General features: G+C 42.0%; 2 protein-coding genes across 8 annotated transcripts in view; one reads left to right on the top strand and one right to left on the bottom strand.

Moving 5' to 3' along the window:
- GRIP1 (glutamate receptor interacting protein 1) overlaps positions 1 to 1,113 on the bottom strand; it is a 556,915-nt gene extending 555,802 nt beyond the window's left edge. For both annotated transcript variants that reach the window (XM_084616426.1, XM_084616431.1), the window contains exon 1: positions 995 to 1,113. In XM_084616426.1, the coding sequence (XP_084472552.1) occupies positions 995 to 1,049 (55 nt within the window). In that variant the 5' untranslated portion in view covers positions 1,050 to 1,113. The remainder of the gene's footprint in view (positions 1 to 994) is intronic.
- LOC311514116 (uncharacterized protein) overlaps positions 832 to 26,820 on the top strand; it is a gene marked incomplete at its 5' end in the record, with an annotated part of 65,868 nt that continues 39,879 nt past the window's right edge. Inside the window, 4 exons of one of the 6 annotated variants that reach the window (XR_014709823.1) lie at positions 1,227 to 1,454; positions 9,618 to 9,705; positions 13,606 to 14,143; positions 15,127 to 15,662. Coding sequence is in view for 2 of the 6 variants with exons in the window: in XM_084616514.1 (XP_084472640.1) it covers positions 1,227 to 1,454; positions 9,618 to 9,709; positions 10,520 to 10,523 (324 nt within the window). Of the gene's footprint in view, positions 1,021 to 1,226; positions 1,455 to 9,617; positions 9,710 to 10,519; positions 10,883 to 13,605; positions 14,144 to 15,126; positions 15,663 to 26,820 lie in introns of those variants that run through there. The other 5 variants (XR_014709824.1, XR_014709825.1, XR_014709826.1 and 2 more) reach the window with 5 other exon arrangements.

The raw sequence follows: 26,820 nt of genomic DNA, 5'->3' as shown, positions 1-26,820 counted from the left end.
GTGCGATCTGTAATTTAAGTTCAGCTAAGAATCTAGAAGTTACAAACATCGATCACCAGTAAGGATCATGAATAAAAAGGCCACTGTTTGCACAAAAGCAGGTAAAGGCTTCACTTTAAAAGTTACCCTATAATTTACCTTCCTGAATGGCAATTTATAAAATGCGTGACCTGCAAGACACCGCAAAAATAAGCCAAGTACTCTGCAAACATTCTCAAGAGTTACATGAAGATACTGTTCCATTGGTGCAACTTTCTGCGTGTAGACATGTAAAAATTGCAATCCAGTACCTATACAACTCCACTGAGAGGCCGAAAACTGCAGCAACTTTTACCAATAGGATTGCATTAAAGTTTTACACCCATTGAACCAGATTTTCCCCGTTTACACCAGTGTAATGCCATTACCTTAAGGAGATTACTGCCGATTTACCCTGGTATAAGTAGGAAGCGAATCAGGCCCATCCTTTACAAAAGCACTCCGATATTGAATTTCACACATACCATCTACAGCCCCCTCCCCTCCCGGGTTTCTCCTTGATCACACCGCCTAGGCAATTTTGTAATCCCCCCCCCGCGCAGGGCCAGCCAGGGGTCGGGCTCCAGAGAGCACGAGGAAAGTTTGCAAAGCCTCTCTGCGAGACAGCGAGCCCCCCCGGGCTCACAGCCAGCCGGAGGGGGAGGCCCGAGGGAGAAGCCACAAATCCGGGAGCTGGCGCGCTGCCCCGGCCGGGAAAGTTAGCAGCCAGCAGCAGGGAAACGTGCCCGGTGCGCCTCCATGCCTGTCACTCCCCCGCTCCCCCTTTGTGCCCGGCTCCCGGAGCAGCTCTCCGCTCCCTCCCCCAACACCCGCCCAGGCAGCAAACCGGCGGAGCCCGGTCTCCGCGGCTGCCGGCCGGGGAAGGAGGCAGAGCAGGAGGCCCCGGCGGCATGGCAGCCCCCGCCCTTGCCTTGCCGAAGGCGCCGGTCCCAGCCCGCCGCCACCGCGGGCTCACCTCGCTCCGGCTCGGCTTGCAGGCAGGTGGGGATGTTCTTCTTCCAGCCCGGCATGGTTCCCGCGCGCACCCGGCTCCTCACGGCTGCGGCGGGCAGCACATTGCAGTGCGAGGCGGCGGCGGCGCCCCCTCCTCCTCCCTCCCCCGCGCTCCGGGGGAACTCGGCGGCTCCTCTGGGCAGCGGCAGCCTCGCTGTGGCAGGGAGGGGAAGCGGGGAGGGAGGAGCAGCTAGATGCGGGCGGGGGGCTCCTCTGGCCGGTTCAGCCGGGGACAGGGCGGGGTGCGCAGGGCGCTCGCCTCTCCGCTCCGCCGCACAATGGAGAGGACGAGCGGCGCCGGGCTCCTGGCGGCGGGGCCCCCGGCGGACTCTCCGCAAGGCAGGCGGGCAGGGGGTGTGAACCAGGCGCCGCGCAGGGCTGGGGAGGGCGGCGGCGGCGCCGCCTCCCCCCTTGGCCTCCAGGTAAGAGGCGAGCGCCGCGGGTCTCTCCCTCCCCCGCCTGCAGGCAGAGCGGTGTATTGTCTTGGGGAACAGCGCGCCCCGAATCCGTAGCCCCGCGCCTGGCTTCCTTGTCACCCCGGGCCAAAGTATTTATCAAAACACCAACTTCTGCCCACGCAAGGCAGGTGGTTTGCCGGTAGAGGCAATCAAGCTGCTCCTGTCGAGGATGAGTGTACAGCTACAAACAGATCAACAAGAGCCTGCAGCTCGGAAAACTCCTACAGCTGTAGGGCAGGACTGCTCTTTCCAAGACATCCCCCCCACAGCCCATTTTGGCCTTTTAGAAGGAGCTACTACAGGCACAGCTGAACAAAGGGTCCTGCACTGGGTCTTTCTCATTTGTAATGGAAAATGTATTTGGAGACATTGTTTCTGCCTGCAACAATTATCAAAGCCGTTTTAGGATGGAAAGAGGCCATCTGCATCTTGATTCCCCTCCTCTCCTGAAACAGCTGTTTCATCTTACATTGTCTCCAAGGGGGGGAAGGGTCTAAATCTGTTCTGACAGCATAAATCATGAGATAACTTGATCACTTTCAAAACAGGTGGGTTGGGAGAGGAGATTTCTTGCCAGAATAACATAAGAACAGCCATACTGGCTCAGACCAATGGTCCATCTAGCCCAGTATCCTGGCTTCCAACAGTGGCCAGTGCCAGGTGCTTTAGAGTGAATGAACAGAACAGGGAATCTTCAAGTGGTCAATCCTCTGTTGTCCATTCCCAGCTTCTGGCAAACAGAACCTAGGGACACCATCCCAGCCCCTCCTGGCTAATAGCCATTGATGGACCTATCTTCCATGAACTTATCTAGTTGTTTATTAAATCTGTTAGTGTTTTGGCCTTCACAACATCATCTGGCAAGGAGTTCCACAGGAGTGTTGTGAGAAGAAATACTTCCGTTTGTTTATTTTAAACCTGCTACCTATCAATTTCATTTGGTGACCCATAATTCTTCTGTTATGAGAAGGAATAAATAGCACTTCCTTATCTACTTTCTCCATACCTGTCATGATTTTATAGACCTCCATCCTATCCCCCCTTAGTCATCTCTTTTCCAAGCTGAAAAGTCCCAGTTTTATTAATCACTCCTGATATGGAAGCTGTTTCATACCCCTAATAATTTATGTTGCCCTTTCCTGTACCTTTTCCAATTCCCATATATCTTTTTTGAAATGGGTGACCACATCTGCACTCAGTATTCAAGATGCGGGTGTACCATGGATTTATATAGAGGCAGTATGATATTCTCTGTCTTATTATCTATCCCTTTCCTAATGACCAAAAACAACCTGGAGATACTGTGGTGAGTCACTGTGCACTGGCAATCACAGCTTAGATTCTAGTCAAATCAATGCCCAAAAATTTCATTAACATTTAAGATTGAGCCACAGTGCCCCTTGCCCTAGAATACTGAATGCATCTATACTTGCCCATCTGGGAAAAAAAAACAAGAAATAAATCAAAGGTACACACCACCCTTTGGGAATAGTATTGACAGCCCCAAGATTAAAAGACCCATATTTGCACCACAGTCTCCTAGGACCTATTGCAGCATACCAGTTTTCAGGACAACCTCCTCGGGCCTGCAGATTTTAGAACACTTTGATTACTAGAGCCAGCTCCTTATTAGGGGAGCTGTATCTGGGGACCCCTTAATCAAATGACCTCAATTTGCACTGCTGACTCTATGCCAGGCACAGCAATATTATGATGGGGCAGAAGTACCACCACAGTTAAAGTTACTCCAGCTTTTATATTTTAGCGGGAGGAAAAGAGCTACAAAAATTCTGGGTTTGGCGGTAGCATGTCCTTTTAAAATCCTTACTGTAGTTTGAGCACTGCTTAATTTTTCTAAGGCAGGTTGTAGAGGGAAAAATATTGTTAGATGTTTTCTATGACTGTTTTAAAAGGGAGCTACATAACTAATCTTTTTCTAGTGTCTAACATTCCCTTCAAACTCCTTTTTCACAGAAACCACAGTATTTTGAGGGATGAAATTGATAAGTGTGAACCTTTGCTTTGTGTAGATTGGATGAATTATTGTAGAAAATTGGGGGAAGGGAAAATCCCTGTTTATTTTTCATGATAAACAAATTAGTGTTTCAACTGATGACAGCATCCTACCAACACATTTGTCAATGTTGATAGTAAACCAGTCCTTAAAATAGGGCTCTCTTATGGGTGCATTTCCTGATGCTCAGATACCCCTTGAATCACATTGACATTGAAGAGAGTCACAGCTACTTGCTTTTCTTTGATCTCCAGCCCATTGTTGAAGAAAAGGGTAAAGAGCATGCAGCATGATTTCATTCCCCCAATGCTACTGCTTCCTAGAGTCTTTCAGCTTCTCTTTAGGTAATGTTATGTTCCTTCCCAATACTTCTAAAGAAAAACTGGAGTATACATTTGAATTTTAGAGCACTCCAAAATATTGACTCGTAAGTTAGAAGCTTTGCTCTCAAGGCAAGATGTCCAGAAGGTGCTCCTGCAGAATGCAGGCAGAAAGCAACTAGTATGCACAATACATATTCTTATTCTTAGTGATATTCTTAGTAAGCTGTCCAGGTGAGGATTCAAACTTACAGTACATGGGTGCCAGTCAGGTTCAGTGGCCACACAATGTCACCCACTCACCGTTGTTTTTTTTTTAGGTCAGGAACAGGGTTGGAGAGAGGGGCAGAGGCGGGATCCTGGGCCCCAGTAACTGGGCCGCTGGGAGGTGGCCCCTCTCGTTTGGGCTCAGGGGTCTGGGGGGTGGCAAGGGGGCCCTCTGTGATGCTGGGCTCGGGCTTAGGCTCTATGGCAGGTGTGACAGCCATGGCATCAGGAGGTGGACAATCTTCAGTGGGGCCCCCGCCCAGGAAGAAGGTTGGTTTCCCCGCACCATGGAGGGTGCCCTCACTGATCTCAGGCTGCTTGCAAACTCACTGGCTTGCAACACAACCCCCATCCTGCTATACAGGTGCAAATGACTTTCTCTAGTTTGTCAACTTGGCCCAAATCACATTATAGATCCAACTTTTACCCTGAATAACTTTTTAAATATTGCTTCCCCAAAGGGACAGTAAGTGCTGGACGCTAGCTGAGATCAGTTCTGAGTGGATGATACCTGTTTAGGGAGGATCAGAGCCATAGTTTGATCCCAGGTATAGGGCATGGATGGACAGATACAATTTTGATTTAAGGAAATGAATCTCAGGAATCCTTTGCTCAAATGACCTCCTCCAGACTCTCATGAGACAGCGCTTTTCAAGCAACCTGGATAAGCATATAGATTTTAGAGTACTTTGAAAATTGAGTGTTAAACTCTAAGTTAGTCTCAACCTTAACTATAGTGGTGCTACTCCCCCAGAATAAGAAAGGTTCTGGTTGCATATGGAATCTGGACCTTGCAAAGGTAGATGTGGGGGGTGTTCTCCTCCCCTCTGATTCCCAATGTGATTTCTGGACCAAATTTGTTTAGTAAGCACATATAAAATATAGTGTAAAGCCACCAGTGTTTGGTCTATTTTCTTGTCTGTTTTTCCCCCATCTAATGTTGGCCAGCCATCGGGTTTAGGCAGAATTGTCATGCCTATGCTCTCTATGTAAAAAACTGTTTTATTGAAAGAAATCCTCTCTGAATAGATACAGTTCTAGATCCTTACTTTATCACACCTCTTACATTTGTATGGCTACATGCTAAGGTTAGTAACAAATTAAGCTAAATTGACTTTAGCCACCTATTTTGAAATAAGAGTGTCTGCACACACACATTTGCACTGAAAAAGCTAATTTTGTTTTAATTCACTGGTTTTTATTTTAGTGCCAGTTTGTAGTGTAGATCAGTGCCTAAAATCTGCCCTTTTACCTCAAACTCACACACTCATATACCCTACTTTTTTGGATTCCCCTTCCCTCCCACCCATCTATGCCTATTATTTTCTCATTCCATTTTTTCTGCTTCTTCTTGTATACCCCTTCCCAATATTTCTTAGCTTTCATCCTGCTAATGTAAACAATCTTCCAAAGGTATCTTGCTTTCATCTGTACTATGCTTAAGCCCCTTTGTTTTCAGTTTAAACCAATTTTTATTTAAAAAAAACCAAAACCCTGAGTTTTACAAAAAGTATTATTCAGGTTTTTTTTCGATTTTCACCCTACTTTTTTATCATTCAAATATATAAAAAAAACTTGTTTAATTATGAAAATACAATACCTTGCATGAGATATATATATTATGAGAATACAATAGTCTTTGTGTATATGCAAAGCTACCTGTTGCAGCAAGGCTACGTATTATTCTAGAACAGTGGTTCTCAACGGGGGTACATGTACTCCTGAGGGTACTGAGAGGTCTTCCAGGGGGTACATCAACTCATCTAGATATTTGCCTATTTTTACAACAGGCTACATAAAAAGCATTAGCGAAGTCAGTACAAACTAAAATTTCATCCTGACAATGGCTGGTTTATACTGCTCTATATACTATATTTATATTCCATTTGAGTTATTTTATAAATATATGGTAAAAATGAGAAAACAAGCAATTTTTCAGTAATACTATGCTGTGACACTTCTGTATATTTATGTCTGATTTTTAAGCAAGTAGTTTTTAAGTGAGGTGAGACTTGGGGATATGCAAGACAAATCAGACCCCTAAAAGGGGTACAATAGTCTAGAAAGGTTGAGAGCCACTGGTTTAGAAGATACACACAATAAACAAACAGATACGCACACAAGCTCTGAAGTGCATGCGGATCTTAAAGTACTGATGAATCTCATGCCCACCATGTACACGTTTCATGCTCTTAACAGATAACCGTTTACAGATCTCAGAGTAACAGCCGTGTTAGTCTGTATTCGCAAAAAGAAAAGGAGTACTTGTGGCACCTTAGAGACTAACCAATTTATTTGAGCATGATGAAGTGAGCTGTAGCTCACGAAAGCTCATGCTCAAATAAATTGGTTTACAGATCTGACACACTAAAATGGGAAGAAAATGAAAATCTGTATCAGAATATGTTTCAGAATACAAGGAAGTATTTGAAAATTTAAAGAAACAAAAACAGGAGAAAAGGATGAAGTTTGAATGTATGCGCTGCAAATGATGTGGTCCAATTATTAAATGTAAATACTTATAGGCTTATAGTTCTAAGTCTACAACAGTAAACTGTTTATTCAAATGAAAAGTTTTATTTAGGGATTAGAGATACATTGTTTTCTTAAATAGAGGTGGCATTGTGTTTTGAGTTCTGTTTTAGTTCTGCAGCAAACTACATTGAATTCCATTCACCAAAACATTAATCTACTGAATACTTTTTTCCCTGTCCTTCTGTCCACCAAAATAAACCCCAATATTTATCCAGAAAAATTATTAATTTTTTTCTACTGATTTTCACCTGTTTTTGTTATCATCAAAATAAACACTGATAAATTCACAGGAAAAATTAAAAAAAAAAAATGAAGGGCCCTACTATGCTTCAGTTTTAGTTCTTTTTGATTTTTTTAAAATGCTAAACAGAATCCCAATAGGCTACAAAACAGAAGTCCAAGCACGTAGAGACAGTTTCAACTTTGCATATAAGTCCCTAAGGTACCTACTTTCACCTGCCATATATTTTTTGTAAAAGTTGCCTATTGCATGAGATCATATTCTTCTGTGTATTTTCTATGGGCCCAGTCCTGCTCCCATTGAAGTCAGTGGAAAATTGAAAAAAGTTTGCTATTGATTTCAGTAGGGGAAGGATTAGGCTCTAATTTGTAAAGACAACATGTGGGCTATATTTCTCCCTCTGCCATTAGTTCTAGTATACACCAAGAGCAACATTTTTAAAATCACATAAAAGTGTCTTAGGAGCCTGAGTCCTGTTTGCAAATGTCATTTGGTGCTTTTGAAAACATTATTTCAAGGCTACAGGCTCCTTTCCTGTTTCAGGAAGAAATTTCTCCACTTTAAGTGTATGCGTTCAAGCCCACCCAGAACATAAGAATGGCCATACTGGTCTATCTAGCCCAGTGTCCTTTCTTCCAACATTGACCAATGACAAGTGCTCCAGAGGGAATAAACAAATTGGTAATCATCAGGTAATCCATCCCCTGTCCCTCATTCCCAGTTTCTGGCAAACAGAGCCTAGGGACACCATCCCTATCCATCCTGGCTCATAGCCATTGATGGTCCTATCCTCTATTAATTTATCTAGTTTTTTTGAACGCTGTTAGTGTCTTGGCCTTCACAACATCCCTTGGCCCCTTTGTAGCTCTTTGCAATCTGCTTGGGACTTAACTATCTTGAGTAGTTTTGTATTGTCTGCGAATTTTGCCACCTCACTGTTTACTGCTTTTTCCAGATCATTTATGAATATGTTGAATAGGACTGCTCCCAGTACAGATCCCTGGGGGACACCACTATTTACCTCTCCCCACTCTGGAAACTGACCATGTATTCCTACCTTTTGTTTCTTTACTGATCCATGAGAAGACCTTCCCTCTTATCCTATGACATCTTACTGTGCTTAAGAGCCTTTGGTGAGGGTCCTTGTCAAAGTCTTTCTGAAAATCTAAGTTCACTATGTCCACTGGATCCCCCTTGTTCACACACTTGTTGACCCTTTCAAAAATTCTAGTAGATTGGTGAGGTATGATTTCCCTTTACAGAAATCATGTTGACTCTTCCCCAACAAATTATGTTCATCTATGTGTCTGATAATTCTGTTCTTTACTATAGTTTCAACCAGTTTGCCTGGTTCTGAAGTTAGGCTCATCGGCCTGTAATTGCCAGGATTGCCTCTTGAGCCTTTTTTTAAAAATTGGTGTCACATTAGCTATCCTCCAGTCATCTGGTACAGAAGCGGATTTAAATGATAGGTTACATAGCGGAGTTAGTAGTTCTGCAGTTTCACATTACATAGCGGAGTTAGTAGTTCTGCAGTTTCACATTTGAGTTCCTTCAGAACTCTTGGATGAATACCATCTGGTTCAGGTGACTTATTACTGTTCAATTTATCAGTTTTTTCCAAAACTTCCTCTAATAACACTATCTGGGACAGTTCCTCAGATTTGTCACCTAAAAAGAATGGGTCAGGGTTGGGAATCTCCGTCACATCCTCAGCCGTGAAGACCGATGGAAAGAATTCATTTAGTTTCTCCACAATGGCCTTATTGTCCTTGAGTGGTCTTTTAGCATCTCGAACGTCCAGTGGCCCAACTGGTTGTTTAGCAGGCTTCCTGCTTCTGATATACTTTAAAATGTTTTTGCTATTGAGTTTTTAGCTAGTTGTTCTTCAATTTCTTTTTTGGTCTTCTTAATTATATTTTTACACTTCACTTGCCAGAGTTTATGCTCCTTTCTATTTTCCTCAATAGGATTTAACTTCCACTTTCTAAAGGATGCCTTTTTGCCTCTCACTGCTTCTTTTACTTTGTTGTTTAGCCACGGTGGTATTTTTTTGTCCTATTGCTATGTTTTTAAATTTAAGGTATATATTTAAGTTGAGCCTTTCTTATGGTGTCTTTAAAAAAGTTTCTCTGCAGTTTACAGGGATTTCACTTTTGGCACTGTACCTTTTAATTTCTATTTAACCCATTTCCTCATTTTTGTGTACTCAGGAGAATAAATGGAATAAAACTTCAAGATCCTTTTGTACCATCCAGATTCCAAATCACTGGGTCTCCTCCACTACCACTAATTCCTTGCCTTTCCAATGGGTTTTCCACATTATGGATGGAACAAAGCTCCATTGAGCCCTAACATTGCCCTTTTTGATCCTGCAATTTGCTCTTTGCCATTGTCAGACTTCTGCAGAATTCCGTTTCAGTGATACAAATTTGTAGTGGATTGCCATGTTTTTGTCTTCAGTTTACAACCACCTAGTTTCCACCTAATTCATAGTGCCATCACTTTAAAGAGTAAAAATTCCTTGGGATTGACTGCTGGATTTTGCAGGGTCCCACAGGAGTCATAAAATCCCAGCTGCTGTTTTGGATTTGCTCCAGAGCTATTAAAAAATTCTAAATATGGACTGACTTTTTAGGAACAAGCACATTGAATATTAAAGAAGCATCTGATGTTATTTCTGCCACTGACTAGAACTAATACATTACCTCTATAATGTTCAAGATTTTTATTTTTGCTTATTTTTGTAGAGTCTTCTTAACCAATTATTTGCTCTTTCTGACAAGCATCTCCATGGAATCACTGGAGGAAATTACAGGGTGATATCAACTGCTTTATGTAGGTGAGTTTGAATGCATTTTTGTTGTTCAGATTAGCAACAGATTAGCTGTGTTGAATTGACAACTGGCTTTGGATGGCCAGAAAGTGCTTGTCCATTTGTTAGGACACATTTCTTACAGTGAACATATCACACCAATACTGTTATGTGCACTGGCTTCCAGTTCATTTGCATGTACATGTTTTAACTTTAAAAAGCTTCAAGTGGATTGAATCCTGATTTCTAAAGAGACAGCCTTTCTCGTTGTTTGATCCTTCAGCACTGAGCTCTTCTGAGATGTTAAAATAAAAAAAATCCTGATTTGATCAAGGGGGATGGAGGTAGGATATTCTTGATGAGGTCCCCATATGTGAAATGTCCTACCTATTTCAATTAAGAGTCTAAATGTGTTGACTTTCTAGTCACACAGCAAAGTCCATTTGTTCTCCAAAAGCTTAAGTAGGAGGAATAAGTAGTTGGATGCTGGTGATAGTTCAGCTGTGGGGGAAAGGTTGAGGGCATTTAAGAGAATTTAGTATTGCTTTTGGAAATTGGGTGGGATTTTAGTAGCTTTCTAATAACTGTGCATGTGATCGGAGTAATATGTGGATGCATCTAAACTGAAATAAATAAATCTGAGGATTTGGAGCTTTAAACATATTTGTATTCAAAATACCTAACAGTATCGCACAGGCATTTGGGATTAAAAACAAAGCTTCAAAAGCAAAGAGAACCCCTCCTCCAAAAGAGGACATCCAAAATGGCATTTGCAAATTTCTGTGGTAAGTTCTTCCAGTTCTTACAGGCCCTGATACTGCATTTGGATCTGTGCAGGTAGACACCTATGCCCATGCAGAGCTCATTCACTTCAGTGAGACGCCACACAGACGGAAGGGTCCACCCATGAAGATCCAGCTGCAGGACTAGGACAGTGATGGCACTGTAATTTACACTGTGCACTCTAAACTGTTCTAGCTGGCAGCTATGTTAGGTTCTTATCCTCTTATATGGGGACAGAGACCCACATTGTGCTAGCAAATGGTTACATATATACATGTATAAATCATTAATAATGTGATGTTAGTTCATTAAGAGGAAGATACAAATCTTGTCATACCTGAGTACTGGGCACACGGAAACTCTATTGTATACAGTATTGTCTTCTCTGTATACTTCTGTTTGTTTTTCTTCTCTTGTATTTTCTTTTATTAAAAAGGCTGCTTATCTTCAAAGCTGTTTGTCACAGTGTAGCAGATCAGATCAAAAGGTTCATGGATGAGACATTCAGGGTATGCCTACATTTGAAGTTTTCAGTGTTTTTTAACACATTAATTAGCAAATGTTAATGGTGGGCAAGCAGGGGCACGCCTTCCCCCAATGATCATCAGGGACACAGAGCTCCTCTGCCCTTAGGGCCACGTGGGGGCACAGAACATGCCCCACCAAAAGCGGACAAATTTAAATTCTTGTGCACGCCCCTGAATGTTAACAAAAATGGTAGTACTACAATTCTAGTGCAAACACTAATGTTTGTTGTTAATTGTGTACCCAAACATGTATTGCTAGCTGTACTGAACCGTAAAGTACCAAGGAACAAATACTTGTATCTTGTCCACACTAGAATGTATACAGGGCCATCCCTACCCATACGCAAAGTACGCAGCTGCATAGGCACCAGGAAATTTTGGTCACCAAGTTCCTAGTGCCCTATGCAGCTGCATGCTGCTCCAGCCCCTGCTCTGCCTCTTCCCCATGGCCCCCTGCCCCAACCCCAGCCCCTGATCCACCCCAGCCCCATCTCTTCCCACCCCTTGTCTGCCCCAGTCTCGCCCCCACTCCAAAGGCCCTGCCCCTGCTCTGCCCCAGCCTCACCTCCACTCCACCCCTTCCCCAAAGGCCCCGCCCCTGCTGCTAATTCTGTTAATATTTGTTAATTCATAGCTGTTAAGACATGGCTAACTATTGAACTATAGACATACCCTTAGGTAGAAGATTACGCTAGAAGGGTTTGGAGTCCAGCTTCAGCAAAAGAAGCTAGTGCCAAAGGTCCTGAGTTCAAAAGCCACCAATGGCCCAAACGTGGAGTCTTTATATATGCAGTATAGCACCAAAGATGACCCTTGCATTCCCTTCTAACCCTATGATTCTATGAAAGGTGTGCATGGTTCTTTACAAAAAGAATAAAAATAGGGGCTAAGATTTTCCAGGCTGACTAGTGTTTTTGGCCCTGCAATATTTGGTTGTCCAACCTGAGACACCATAAAAGAGCCTGTTTTTTTAGAAAGTACTGAGAAAAAAAGTCAGATCTTTTAGGTATGTGAGGTTGGGCACCCAAAAACGGAGTTAGTCAATATGACTAATCATTTTAGGAAATCTTGGGCATCGTCCCAGCCTTAAGGTGCTTGCACCTTACCAGTATAACCTATATCCCATGAAAAATTTGATGGCCTCCTATGCTGCCCTGTTTGACAACTAGAGTATTTCTCTCCATTTTAGGATTTTGATTCTTCACTCTCATACACCTTTACTATCTATACAAAAAGGTACTAAGTTGGGGGAAAGACAGTGAAATACTATAAAGACGTGCAGGCAAACCTAGCCCCACTTCAACATGCCACATAACTATGGGCTTAACTCCATCTCTGTTCAGCAATGTATTTAAGCATTTGCTTCAGTCCCATTAAAGTAAATGGGACTCAAGCACATGCTTGAAATTAAGCACCCACATACTTAAGTGCTTTGCTGAGTAGGGATGGTTTACTGAATTGGGACCACAATCAGCAGTAACTAACCCAGCCAGTTCAACTAAATTATTATATGTTTACATGGGGAAAATACTTAAAACACAATTCAGAATTTATCCAAATGAATCCACTATGAAAAAAAAAAGTTTGATGTAAAGTACTACTACTTTTTAACATAGTTTGTATGTAATTTAAACACTAATTTAACACAAACAAAACCAATGATTCCCTCTCCATCCATAATGATATACACAAGACAACACCAATTAATGTGAAGATTTACAATTAAACATTTATTAACATGTTCTCTCAGAATTGTCTCATTTACTTCTGACTTTAAAGGATTTTTTGTCCAGATAATGGCAAGTGGCAATATGAAAAAAAAAAAAGGCTTTGATATTTCTGAGAGAAGTTGGTGTGTTATGTAGTGCAAGCTATTATTGTTTGTATTAATCTTTAATCTAAATTCAACTTTAGTTTATAAACAACTTTGTGTTACAGTAACTGCATGTTTCATATTTTAGCCTGAATAATGTTTGCGTTTTATATTTATTTTGATTTTTTCTAAACCATTAATAAGATAGGTCCAATTTTCAAACCCAGATGCATAAAGGAAAGCTCCTAAATCAATATTTCAATTCCTAAATAAAAATGGAATAATCTTCTATAGGACTGAGCACCTTGACCTCCCCTGGATTTCAGTGGGTTCTCAGCAACCTTGAAAAAATACGGCCACTTCTAAGCCCCGATTCAGCTTGGCACTTAAGTATTTGCCTAATTTTCAGCATTGATTTCATGTGCTTAAGAACCTTAGTGAATTGGGGTCTTAGTTAGGAGACTAATGCCTGGTCTACACTACAAGTTTATGTCAGATTTAGCAGTGTTACATCAAATTAACCCTGCACCCATCCACCCAACAAAGCCATTTTTTTCAACATAAAGGGCTCTTAAAACAGATTTCTGTACTCCTCCCCAACGAGGGGATTAGCACTGAAATCGACATCGCTGTTTCGAATTAGGGTTAGTGTGGACGCAATTCAAAGGTATTGGCCTCTGGGAGCTATCCCACAGTGCACCATTGTGGCCGCTCTGGACAGCACTCTGAACTCAGATGCACTGGCCAGGTGTACAGGAAAAGCCCCGAGAACTTTTGAATCTCATTTCCTGTTTGGCCAGGCTTGCTCATCAGCACAGGTGACCATGCAGTCCCAGAATTGAAAAAGAGCTCCAGCATGGACCGAACGGGAGGTACTGGATCTGATCACTGTATGGGGAGAGGAATCTGTGCTATCAGAACTACGTTCCAAAAGACGAAATGCCAAAACATTTCAAAAAATCTTCGAGGCTATGAGGGACAGAGGCTACAGCAGGGACGCAACACAGTGCCACGTGAAACTTAAGGAGCTCAGACAAGCATACCAGAAAACCAAAGAATCAAGCGGACGCTCCGGGACAGAGCCCCAGACATGCCGCTTCTACGCTGAGCTGCATGCAATTCTATGGGGGGCCGCCACCACTACCCAACCCCTGTCTATGGACTCTGATGATGGGATACTCTCCACTATGGCGAAGGATTTTGCCGATGGGGAAGATGAGGAGGAGGATGAGCATGAGGAAAGCACACAGCACACCGTTCTCCCCGACAGCCAGGATCTTTTTCTCACCCTGACTGAAATACCCTCCCAACCCAACCAAGCCAGAGAAGGGACCTCTGGTGAGTGTACCTTTTAAAATATAATACACGTTATAAAAGCAAGCATTTGTTAATGATTAAGTAGCCCTGAGGACTTGGGATGCATTTGTGGCTACTACAGCTACTGGAAAAGTCTGTTAACGTGTCTGGGGATGGAGCAGAAATCCTCTAGGGACATCTCCATGAAGCTCTCCTGGAGGTACTCTAAAAGCCTTTGCAGAAGGTTTCTGGGGAGAGCAGCCTTATTCCATCCTCCATGGTAGGACACTCTACCACGCCATGCTGGTAGCAAGTAATCTGGTATCATTGCATGACAAAGCCTGGCAGCGTATGGTCCCGGTGTTTGCTGGCATTCAAGCAACATCCATTCTTTATCTCTTTGTGTTATCCTCAGGAGAGTGATATCGTTCATGGTAAGCTGGTTGAAATAGGGGAATTTAATTAAGGGGACATTCAGAGGTGGCTGTTCCTACTTGGCTGTTTGCCTGTGCCTGAAAAGAAATCCTCCCCGCAGTTAGCTGGGGGGGAGGCTGGGGGGGATTGGTGCTGAGCTGTTCGCATTTGGCTAGCAGGGATCTTCCCTGATACCAGCTATGCGGTGGGGGGAGGGGTAGAGCGATCATCCCAGATAACTGGATGGGATGGGGGGGTTAGTTTGGTTTCTCTTGCTGCACGTTAACAGGAAAACCGCAGCACTCAATGGGCAACTCAACGTGCTTTGCTTGGTGTGGGAGAGGAGGGCGCAGCTGTTATAAGGTTGCAGAAGCTGAAAGACTATGGCTTACCATGGCCGCCTGCAAGCCAAATTCTGTTGCCCGGCACTGCATGTGTGATCTCTAACACCAAAGCTCCAGGCACTCAATATAAGATGCAAAATGTGACCTTGTACCAAAATTACATGTGCTATATAACCTGAATAATGTTGTTCACCGTGAAAGAGTATAGCCATTGTTCTGTAAAATGTATCTTTTAAAATACTTCACTCCCTTTTTTTCCTCCTGCAGCTGCAAATGTTTCAAGCCTCCCTCCTCCATCCCAAAGGCCATCTCAGATAAGGCAGTGAAAAAAAATGCACGTGCAATGAAATGTTCTCTGAGCTCATGCAGTCATCTGGCACTGACAGAGCTGTGTGGAGGGACACAATAGCAGAGTACAGGAAAGTGGCCCATGAACGGGAGGAGAGGTGGCGACAGGAAGATCAGAGGAGACAGGATGCAACGCTGGGGCTACTGCGGGATCAAACAGACATGCTCCGGCGTCTGGTGGAGGTTCATGAACGGCAGCAGGATCACAGACTGTTGCTGCAGCCCCTGTTTAACCACCGTTCCTCCTCCCCAAGTTTCATAGCCTCCTCACCCAGACGCCCAAGAACGCAGGGCGGGGAGGCAGCTGTAGACACCCAACCACTCCACCCCAGTGGACAGCCCAAGCAACAGAAGGCTGTCATTCAAGAAGTTTTAAAGTGGCCTTTTCCTTCCCTCCTACCCGCCTCCCACACCCCACCCAGGCTACCTGGTGAGTTATCTCCCTATTTTTTATAATCAGTTAATAAAGAATACATGTTTTTTAAACGATAGTGACTTTATTTCCTTTGCAAGCAAGCTGTGATCGAAGGGCAGGGATGGTGGCTTACAGGGAATTTAGAGGCAACCAAGAGGGCGGGTTTTCATCAAGGAGAAACAAACAGAACTGTCACACGGTACCCTGGCCAGTCACGAAACTGGTTTTCAAAGTTTCTCTGATGCGCAGCGCTTCCTGCTGTGCTCTTTGAATCACCCTGGTGTTTGGCTGCACGTATTCAGCGGCCAGGCGACTAACTTTAAGGCACCCAGATTTGAAAATTTTGGCTTTGGTGTACCATTAAAATAAAATACTTTAATTAGACTCTAACTATCTTGTTCTTTCAGAAAATTAGTTCTGTAGCCCTTTAAATGACTTACAAAACTATCAGCTTAATGAAAACATTAAATTATGAATATTTGCAATCCAAATTACTACTTTCTTTTTATGCAGATATTGAATTATAAATTTAAGTAGATTATTAACTAGAAACAGTCTTTTAAAAATAAAGGTACTTAGAACTCTTGTACCATAGAGAGTTTGCGTTAGTGGCTAAAATGGATAAAGAATGAAATTATCAAAAGCTCTGAAGTGACTTTCAATGAGATTTAGGTGCCTAAGTGACTAAGTCTCTTTTGAAAATGGGACTTAAGCTTCTATAGTGGGATTTTAAAGAGTGCTTAACTTCTAGTGATTTCAGTGGGAGTTAGGTACATAGACACCTTTAAAGATCTGGTCCCTAGTCACTTAGACCCAAATACCTTTGAGGATCTAGGTGCTTAACTTCCATTGAAATCAACAGAAGTTAAATACCTAAATACCTTTGAGGATCTGGGCCCTATGTATGCTTGAAAATTTTACGCCAAATCTCAAAAATGGATGTTCATTAATGCTGAAAACCCACCATGGTGAATTTTTTCACACATTTCTTCCCCAAATGTAAATGAGATGCATTTTTCATTAAATTAAATAAATGTAAGTGAACCCAACCTTATTAAATTCTTACTATAGTTTCTATAGTACTATTACTCTATACAGTATTGAAATTATCATAGAAAGACCTTTCCATGTATATCAAGAAAAGTATTATACTCTTTAGAGTACATATTTCTAACCTTTATATGTACAGTCCAATAAAAGGATGCTAGATGTGCATTTAAAACTGAAAACAACTGCGTTCTTACATAGATATGATAATACATCAGAAGAACATTGAATAAGGATGCACAACAATAGAAGCCTTGAAGCATGCTCACCTTAAAATGAGATTTAGTATTAATTATGAATGTTGAGGTAAGACTTCATTACTTTTTAGCCTGCTTATGTCCTGATCTAGCAACAGACTATGGATGTGCGTAACTTGAAGTATCTGAATATTCCCACTGACTTCAATGGTATTACTCACATGCTTAAAAATTAGCACATCCTTAAATTCTTTGCTGGATCAGGGCCTAAATCAGTACCATTGGGTCAATCCAGCAAGGCCTCCATATGCCAAACTCATACTGAAGTCAGTGGGAGTTTCATCCACTGAGGGTAAATAAAAAATGTAATACAGAAGAGTGCTGATAAGAAAACTTTATTTCCTGGCCCTAGTCACCTAATGTGGGACAAGATTACAAAAGGAGAAAAAAATCCTGCCCCAGGACAAGGGTCTGTATCCACTGGAAGAGTGGCTTTTGTTACACTGAGGGCTTGAATGCCAGGGCCCAACATGACGGACAGCAGTAACACATTCACATTTATTATGGTTAATACTGACCCTTTAGAAATATAGGCACTCTACATGATGAGGCCATTAGACAATGGGTATAAAATCAATATGGCACATATCAATGGATTAAAAACTGGCAGGTCTGAAATTGTAATTGTAAATGGTTAATTCCCACAAGAAGGTGTTTTTCTACTAGTCATACAGCTAGGAACAAAGAATCAGGCCGTTCTTACAGGGTGGAGGACTATCTTGGGAAGTAGTGACTCTGAAAAAGACTTGAGATACTCAGCTGACCATAAACTGCCAGTGCAATATTGTGGCTAAAAGGGCTAATGCAATCATTGGCTGTATCAACAGGGGAATATCAAATACAAGTAGAGAGGCATGGGTGGCAGGTATAATAAGCCAGGGGAGGCAAGCGCAACTGCTGCCAAGGGACCCTGGGTGCAGGTTTGTGCAGAATTAGGTACTTTCTTTAACTTGAATAATGTATACGATAGTTCCGTTGCACTTAGGAAATATCTATTTTGAGATCCACTGCCCAAATATTTTAATGCAGAGCTGTGAACTCAAAATAATAATCAACTGTGGTAAATTCATTTAAGGTGTTAGTACCCTATCCTGCAATCCTGGCTGAGACAAAAAATAAAAAATAAGTCAGACAAATCCTGCCCTCACTTTCACCCCTGCAAACCCACTGAAGTTACTTGAACTGCAAAAATTGGATAATTGATTTCTGTGAGTGTGTTTTACCCAAGAAGGAACAAGATCAAGTCCCTAATACAAATTAAGAAGATATTTATGATGTGATTCATTTTGAATTGGTAATTGGCTTACCTGCTGATTTTTATTTATGTATTGGGACTGACAATCACCATTACCACTCCCATGCTGTTATACTCCTCCTAAAAATCTTGTAACAAGTGTATTGTAGGTTTGGGTTTTCCTTGAACATTTTATTGCTTCTCTTCACAATGTATTTTGTATTGATTGCTATAACAGATGGCTGTAATAACAACTGATTGCATTAATTATAGAATAGTTTACATTTATGTAGTGCATTTCACCCTCATGGGAATTCCAAAGCATTTCACAAATTACTGGGATCACTGTACATGAAAATTACATTAAAAAGTTTAAACTCAGATTAATTGGAATGTATTTAAACTGTCCCTGTAACCTTTCAAAAAGGAGGTAGGGTGAGGCAACTTTGGAACTAACTTGCTGTTTTCCTGAAAAAAGAGACCAAACATTTGAAAAAAAATCATTAAAGTAACATTCTTTTGAAAAACTTGAACCTGTTGGGAAAACTAATTGGTTGTTTCTCAGCAAAGAGACAAGATGAGTGAATTAATACCTTCCACTGGACCAGCATCTGTTGTTGAGAGAGACAAGCTTTCGAGCTTACACAGAGTAAAGACTCAACCCTGCAGGATGCTGAGCTTTCTCAGTTCTCTACAGAAGGAGAATGCTCAGTACATCAGAGAATTAAACCCTGGGATTCTGGAGAACTCATTAAGATTTTTTTATAGTACCTTGAAAATTAAGAACTGAAGCATATTTAAAAATAAATCAATCAATATATTGTAGTCAGAGAAAATAGCACTTGTGTTAGTGAATGCAAACACTGATGCTTTGTGCTGTGTTCCTTTCTCTCGCATCATACAATAGGCAGATTTATATCAAGTGTATATATTTATTTTTTAATGAAACTCCCTAGCTAATAATTTTCACTGTGATGTACTTTGATGATAGTACAATATTGTGCTACCTGGAGAAGAAGAACTACATTTTACAGTGTATTCACTCTCTCTCTTCTTGGAAGGCTCCAGGAACAGAGTACAAAATACCATAAAATGTATCACAGCCTTTTGTAACAACAAAGGCCGAATAACGCAACAAAAGAAGATCCTTTGATGTGTGATTGTGAGTGGTAGAACATATTAACCGTCAAAACGAGCTAATAATAGTGTCCCAACAATAACACTAAAGAAGTTGAAACACTACGAATAAGGTGACCTATAATTTTACAGTGCAATAAAATGTCTCATTAAATAAACTGTAACACAACCTATTTAGCTGGGTAAGCTGCAACTACCCCTAATTATGCCCAGATCAACAAACAGTGTCAGCAATCATTAATTAGTGTCTCACGATCCCTGATGATTCCCCCCTTCTCCCCACTCCAAACACCCATGATTCTAATATATCAGATTCTTCCTGAGGGATATTATAATACCCCAGCTCAAATTTTCCAGACAGGCTTAAAAACCTTAGGGTCAGATCATCTCCACCCATGTTAAAATCCACATGAAGTGCCTTTCAGGGAGGAAATCTACACAAAGGTTCCCTCACAGAGATTTTCCCCCACCCATGACCCCATTGGAGGGTTTGCTCCCTTCCTGTGGAAAGGATTTTGGGCTCATTCCCAAACCTGCATGATCCCAAGAGATAGCCATCCATGCTGAGGTTCTGTGTTTCCTCAGTGGCTGTGACCTCCAGGGAGCTTCTTGGCTTTCTGGCAGCACAGCCTCAACTGGGATCATCTGTGAATTTCATTAATGTTCACTCTGTCATTAATAAAGATGCTAAATGAAACTGGACCTTACACTGATCCCTGCAATTCCTCCTTAAAAGTCTCCCTTCCACCTCAATATACTGTCATTTAGTTTTACCCTTTGTTTACAGTCCTACTATGGCAATATTTGAATTCAAATCAGTTTGACAATTTTGAGTAATATTTCAGAAGATGCAATCAAGTGTTTTACAAAAATTCAAACATAGAACATATATTGCATTCCTGTTGTCCACCAAGGCCCCAGTCCTGCAGTCTTTATTCATACAGGCAAGGCTTATGTGAGAGGTTCTGATGATTTTTACTTCCTTAATGGAAATCCACAGGGTCAGCAAGGGACTATGCAGTGGAGAGCAACTGGTCCCTGCTCCACTTGTGTATCATTCCCCCTGCCTCTTCAAGCCCAGCGAAGCTCAGAGTTATCTTCAGGGTCCTAAAGGAATGTTCCATCAAGCTGCAGCTCTCTCACACCCCTCCTGCTAGGGTGGTGGGGGAGAGAGAGATCTACTGATTTTCACTCCCTTCTGCTTATGAGAACAGAGGAGTCAATCTATTGAGGATATTATGAACAAAATTAAATCATAGCACCTTATCGCTAAAAGCCTGCTGCCACAAGGTGCTGGCCCCCCTCCTACTGGAGAGTGCTGACCATCTGCAACACACTTTGAAATCAGGGGGAGAGAGGAGGATAGTCAATATTGACCAGTATGTACTTGCCCACTTGTGTTTTTGAGTTCTAAGGACTGTTCCTTCTAGCACAGGTTTTCCCCCACAGAAATCAATAATTCTGACCAAAAAGTATATCAAAACGTGTGTTGGACATCTTTAGGGAAATTGTGAATTCCAAAACTGAGGATGTTATCACATTTCCACTACACTGGTCCTCTGTCATTGATACAGGAATCTCAGTTTTCCAACCTGGGCACTCTCATAAGAGATCCAAACCCTGCATTTGGTCTCCCCCGAAATGAAGATTTGCAGTAGGTGTGTAACAGGGTTCACCAACCACAACAGCAACTTCTCTAGGCCTGGTCGGGCATAGCAGCTTTCTCCCCATATGGAACCCCATCAATGGTCATTGCTGCAGTGGTCTCTCATCCCATAAATCAGTGTTCCCTTCTCACAACTCAGCCCTCCAACTAGGTCACTATATGGTCATCCCCCCCGTGCTTCCAGGGTATCCAAATCTCCCCAGACCAACTGCCTGGATGGCACCTCCAACAGTCTTGTGCCACTTCCCAGTGGCTGATAAAGGAAAAACTTGGATTCCCCTGTGTTCCAGTCCAAGGACCCTATAACCAGCAGGCAAGGTCTACACAGCCCCCCTCATTGTTGCTGTTTTCCTGGGCTTCTTTCTTCTCTGGTCCTTATTCTTTACAACTCCTCTGGGGTTGGGGCTTCTTCCCAGGCTAGGATCCCAGGGCTTATTCTCCCCCTGTGAATTGTTGTTGCTTCAATCTCTGTCGTTATCATCATTGTCTTCTTCTCCCACCCAGCGAGTGACTCCAGGTTCGACCCCGTACTACAAACTTCCTCTCGTTATATTCCTTACATAGCTTTGCCCCCAGATGGGCTTCATCAGAAATTAGAATTTCTTCAAGTGCTTGCACATGTCCATTGCACTGCAGGTGTGTGCGTGCCCTGAGCAGAGTCACTGGAAATTTTTCCCTCAGTGGTACCCATCAGGGCAGCTCAGGCACCCTCCAGTGCCACAAGCATATAGTGTGGTATAAAGGGCCCAGCTGACCCTGTGCTCTTCTTTCCAGTTCCTTCTTTCCAGCCAATCGCTGATGTAGAGGGGTAAGAGGGCAGGTCATGGAATGGACATGAGCAACACATCTCGAAGAACAAAAAAAAAAGAAAAATGAGTACTTGTGGCACCTTAGAGACTAACCAATTTATTTGAGCATAAGCTTTCGTGAGCTACAGCTTACTTCATCGGATGCATTCAGTGGAAAATACAATGAGGAGATTTATATACACACAGAACATGAAAAAATGGGTGTTGTCATACACACTGTAAGGAGAGTGATCACTTAAGATGAGCTATTACCAGCAGGAGAGTGGGGGGGGGCAAGGAAAGAAAACCTTTTGTAGTGATAATTAAGGTGGGCCATTTCCAGCAGTTAACAAGAACATCTGAGGAACATTAACTCCCCCCCCCCCTCGGTCCTGTTCCTCAGATATTCTTGTTAACTGCTGGAAATGGCCCACCTTAATTATCACTACAAAAGGTTTTCTTTGCCCGTCCCCCGCCCTCCTGCTGGTAATAGCTCATCTTAAGTGATCACGCTCCTTACAGTGTGTATGACACCCATTTTTTCATGTTCTGTATGTATATAAATCTCCTCACTGTATTTTCCACTGAATGCATCCGATGAAGTGAGCTGTAGCTCATGAAAGCTTATGCTCAAATAAATTGGTTAGTCTCTAAGGTGCCACAAGTACTCCTTTTCTTTTTGCGAATACAGACTAATGCGGCTGCTACTCTGAAACCGAAGAACAGTTATGGAAAGGTTAGTAACTTTTTTTTTTTTTTTATAAATCCCAGGGCCTCCCTTCAGGTGCAATTCTGAAGGTTAATTGGCCTCTTCTGGTCCATCTTAACCCCTTTAGAGCTGGTGTGGGGTGAAAACCCCATCGAAAGGTGCATAAATAACTATTTTCTGGACTTTAATTTACATTTAAGTACCCAAATTAAGGGTTTGGATGTTGCTGTTTGAAAACTGGGACCACAAGCTCATTAAAGTTGTTTTAATGTTTTGCCATTCAACTTAAGCAAACCAATGTTTTCCCACTCTACTTAAGGAGATATAAGTTGTAAGCTCTTTGTGGCAGAGACTGTATCCTTGAATGTTTTACAATGCAGCCCTTTAGTGCTACCGTATGTAAATATGAAATAAGGATTGATTGATCACAGTTTTATAAACACACCTCGGATCAATAACTGAAAAAGAAAAACAATGAAAATTCTACCATAAGAGAACACCATGCATGTATGAAGTGCCTACACTGTATCTTACTCCATCTTGTTCTTTACTTTTGCTTGTGATGCTTTTCCCTTGTGGCATTTTATACACCAGATTTTTTTTTTTAAATAAAGACAGATGACAAAAAGTATTTTGCTTTTTTTGGTGTGTGCAATTCTGAGTACTGTTAAGTGTCATCAAAATACTATATATTGTTTATTTCAAAAGAAAAGAAAGAAAGTCCAGCTAGAGTAACTTCTCGAAAAAAAATCTACATAAAATGCCCAAAATCTTGGAATATATCACAAAATAAGCAGGGTAGGAAATGGAGGTACATGTAAAACATATTGCAGAAATAGTGTTGCCAACTTTCTAATCACACAAAACCAAACACCCTACCCCTGTCCTGCGCTTTCTCCACCCCTTCTGGCATGTCCAGCTCCTAAGTGTAGGGGCAGCAAAAGAGTCTCCGCATGCTGCCCCCACACCCACAGGCACTGCCCCTGCGGCTCCCATTGGCTGCAGTTGCCAACCAGTGGGAGCTGCGGAGCCAGCGCTTGGGGTGGAGGCAGTGCATGGAGCCTCCCTGGCCGCCTCTGCGCTTAGGAGCTGCAAGGACATGCCAGCTGCTTCTGACAGCTGCGCAAAGCCAGGGCAGGCAGGGAGCGTGCTTTAGCCCCGCTGTGCAGGCAACTCAACTTTTAATGGCTGCCAGGGTCCCTTTTCAACCAGGTATTCCAGTCGAAAACCAGATGTCTGGCAACCCTATGAAGAAATACCGTGGTGCTCATTTGTAATTCTGGAATTTTAATTTCCATGTCATAATATTGTTTCATCCAAATTACTCCAGTTTTTCTTGTGAAGAAACTTATTAATCTTCTTTAGTCTAACAGGAAGAAAAGCTAAAAGTTTTAATTTAACTTATAATGGATAATGAATTTTAAGCTTGAAATGATTAGTTTGGTTATTGGTAGGTACATATTTTTATTGAACAGCTCGAAGCCAATAAGGTTAATTTCTCTAAGTCAGTGCATGAACATATAAGATGTTTCTTCTTAGACTACTGAAATATCAAGAGTATATAATCACATTTGGGGAAAATAAATTATTCTTCTATGCTTTGTATGAGGTGTTTACAAGCTTTTCTTCATGCCAAAAACTTATTGAGGGGAAAGGAGGAGGAAACAGATCAGAGACAGTAAAGTCATTAGGAAATGATGGAATATGTTGCTAAATGTCAACAAATGTGTTCCTCCCCCAACTTTGCTTGAGGAAGAGGAACATATCCACTAGTAAGTCTTGAAAATGTACAGTGGTTTGTATAGATGGGTTAGTTTTTATGCTTGTAAAAAAAGCATACTCTATACATTAAACATTACCTATATATATATTACACACACACACACGGCAACTTTGTTTCCATTTTTTTATTTTACTGAATATATGTTGAGCCTTTCCTTAATGAACATGCCTGCATATCAGTGGAGGAATGTTAGTAAAGACATTTGTATGAAGCGTTGTAGCTGTGTTGGTCCCAGGATATTAGAGAGACAAGTTGGGTGAGGTAATATCTTTTATTGGACCAGCTTCTGCTGGTGAGAGAGAGAAGCTTTCAAGCTTAACCAGAGCTCTTCTTCAGGTCTGGGAAATGTACTCAGTGTCACAACTAAATACCAGGTGGAACAGATTGTGTAGCATAAATAGTTAGCACATATTTCAAAGGACCATTCAAAGTGAAGTGGCTCATTAATATCTCTCCCAGAAGCCTGACCAGTGTAAGTTTATTATCCAACTACCTTTCCCTCAGTGTGGAGAGAACAATGCACCAGCCCCTGCTCCTGAGCAGATTTCCTTTTCCACTTCAAACACACTGTTTTAGGTTAAAAAACAAACAAATGAACCCAAAACACATATATTAACTACAGAAAGATAGATTTTCAGTGATTATAAGTAATAAGTATATAGATCAAAGTTGGTTATCTAAGAAATAAAACAAATTCACAATCTGAATTCTGTTAACTAGACAAGATTTGAATCAAGCAGTGTCTCACCCTGATAGATAATACAAGCAAGTCATAGATCTTCCATACACAGGCTAGAAATCCCTTCAGCCTGGGATTACCTCCCCAGTTCAGTCTTTGTTCCTGAGGTGTTTCCAGGTGTTTGGGGGGAGTGAGGCCAAGTGATGATGTCACTTCCCCTTTTATAACTTCTGCCATGTGGCAGGAACTTCATTGTCCCAGAGAAAGCCCCCAATATAGCTAGTAGAAAAGTATAGGCACAAGATTGAGTACAGTGTCACATGAGCTGGTCACATGCTCTTGCATGCTTTGATAAATCATAGTAGGTGCCATTACCCATATTCTGGCTAGAATATTCACAGGAAAGTCCATCAGGTGGTGATAAGCTTCACCCATGGCCCATTGTGTTCACTGATGGGTCATCAACTTGAATAGTTCATTACATCCAATCTTGCCAGCACGTTGTGAAACTATCTTGTGGGAGTTACCACAGGAACAAACACATTTAAAATACAGGTACTTAGTCAATATTCATAACTTCAGATACAGAAAAGTGATACATGCATACAAATAGGATAATCATATTCACCAAACCATAACTTTTCCATTGACATTTCACATGATATGCTTTGTAAAAGATACATCATAATTATATCATGCTAAATGTGGGGGTGCCAGGTTTTGCTTTGGGGTACAAAGCATCACGAGTGGGTTATAGGTTGTTGTAATAAGCCATAAATCTAGTGTCTGTTCACTCCATGATTTTTAGTGTCTACCAAAGTTATGAATTTAAGCTTCCAGGCTTGTCTTTTGAAGGTGTTTTTCAGGTTTCCTTTGAGGATGAGGACGGAGAGGTCAGATATAGAATGATCACTTTGTGAAAAGTGTTTGCTCATGGGTGATATGGTGTTTTTGTCATTTATCATTTTTCTGTGTGAATTCATTTGAGAGCGTAGCAATTGTCTGGTTTCCCCCACATTGTTGGTCGTGGTGCATTTAGAGCAGTGGATGAGGTATACCACATGTTGTGATAGGCATGTGTAGGACTCATGGATTTTTAAAAGTGTGTAGTGGAGGCTGTTGATCATTGTAGCAGTGGACATATGTCTACAGGTTTTGCATCTGTTGTTCTGGCAGGGTGTGGTGCTGTTTTGAGTTCATGTGCCCTGGTTTGTGGGGAGCTTGCTTCTGATGATGAGCTTGGCAAGGCTGGGGGGTTGTTTGAAGGCTAGAAGAAGGGTTTTGGGAAAGATTTATTTCAGGATGTGATCCTCATCAAATATAGATTATAATTGCTTGATGATACCTTGTATGAATTCCTAGTATCCATAGCTGTTCCCATGGTATGGGCAGAGTGGTGTTGAATGTTGAATTTCATCCTCACTGTAACTGCTTATAAACCCAGCTCAGGGTGGGATCATTTCTTTGTTCTTCCACAAAGTCCCCTTCATTGGACAGTAGGTCTAAGTTGATGGGTGGTGGCTTGTCCCAATGACCCTGTTCGGGTCTAGGCAACAGGTCCTTCACCTGTAAGGATGTTCTTTGTCCTTATCTTCATCTTCCTTTGAGCCCCCTTCCCAAGGCTTCCTCTCAGCTACTACGGCCATCTCCTGCCTTCTCAGGTCTTCCGGCCTCAGCTCCACTTTCTCCATTGAGGCATCCCACCACCCTTTCACATTTCCTTGAAGAACTTCCAGTTGCACTCAAGTATGACCAGGTAGATCAGGTCTTTTGTCACTATGGCCCGTACTGTTTCTGGGTTTTCTTGTGTGGTCAGTCATATTTTTCTCATTGGGTAGGGTCATATGTCCTATGGATACACTGGAGGTAGATTATGTCACCAGCTTTATCTCCTGTTT

This window comes from Lepidochelys olivacea (genome assembly GCF_965140295.1).
Source record: "Lepidochelys olivacea isolate rLepOli2 genome assembly, chromosome: 1".
Classification (NCBI taxonomy): domain Eukaryota; kingdom Metazoa; phylum Chordata; order Testudines; family Cheloniidae; genus Lepidochelys; species Lepidochelys olivacea.
Note: the sequence above shows the minus strand (reverse complement) of the source record. Positions and strands in the feature narration are given on the sequence as shown.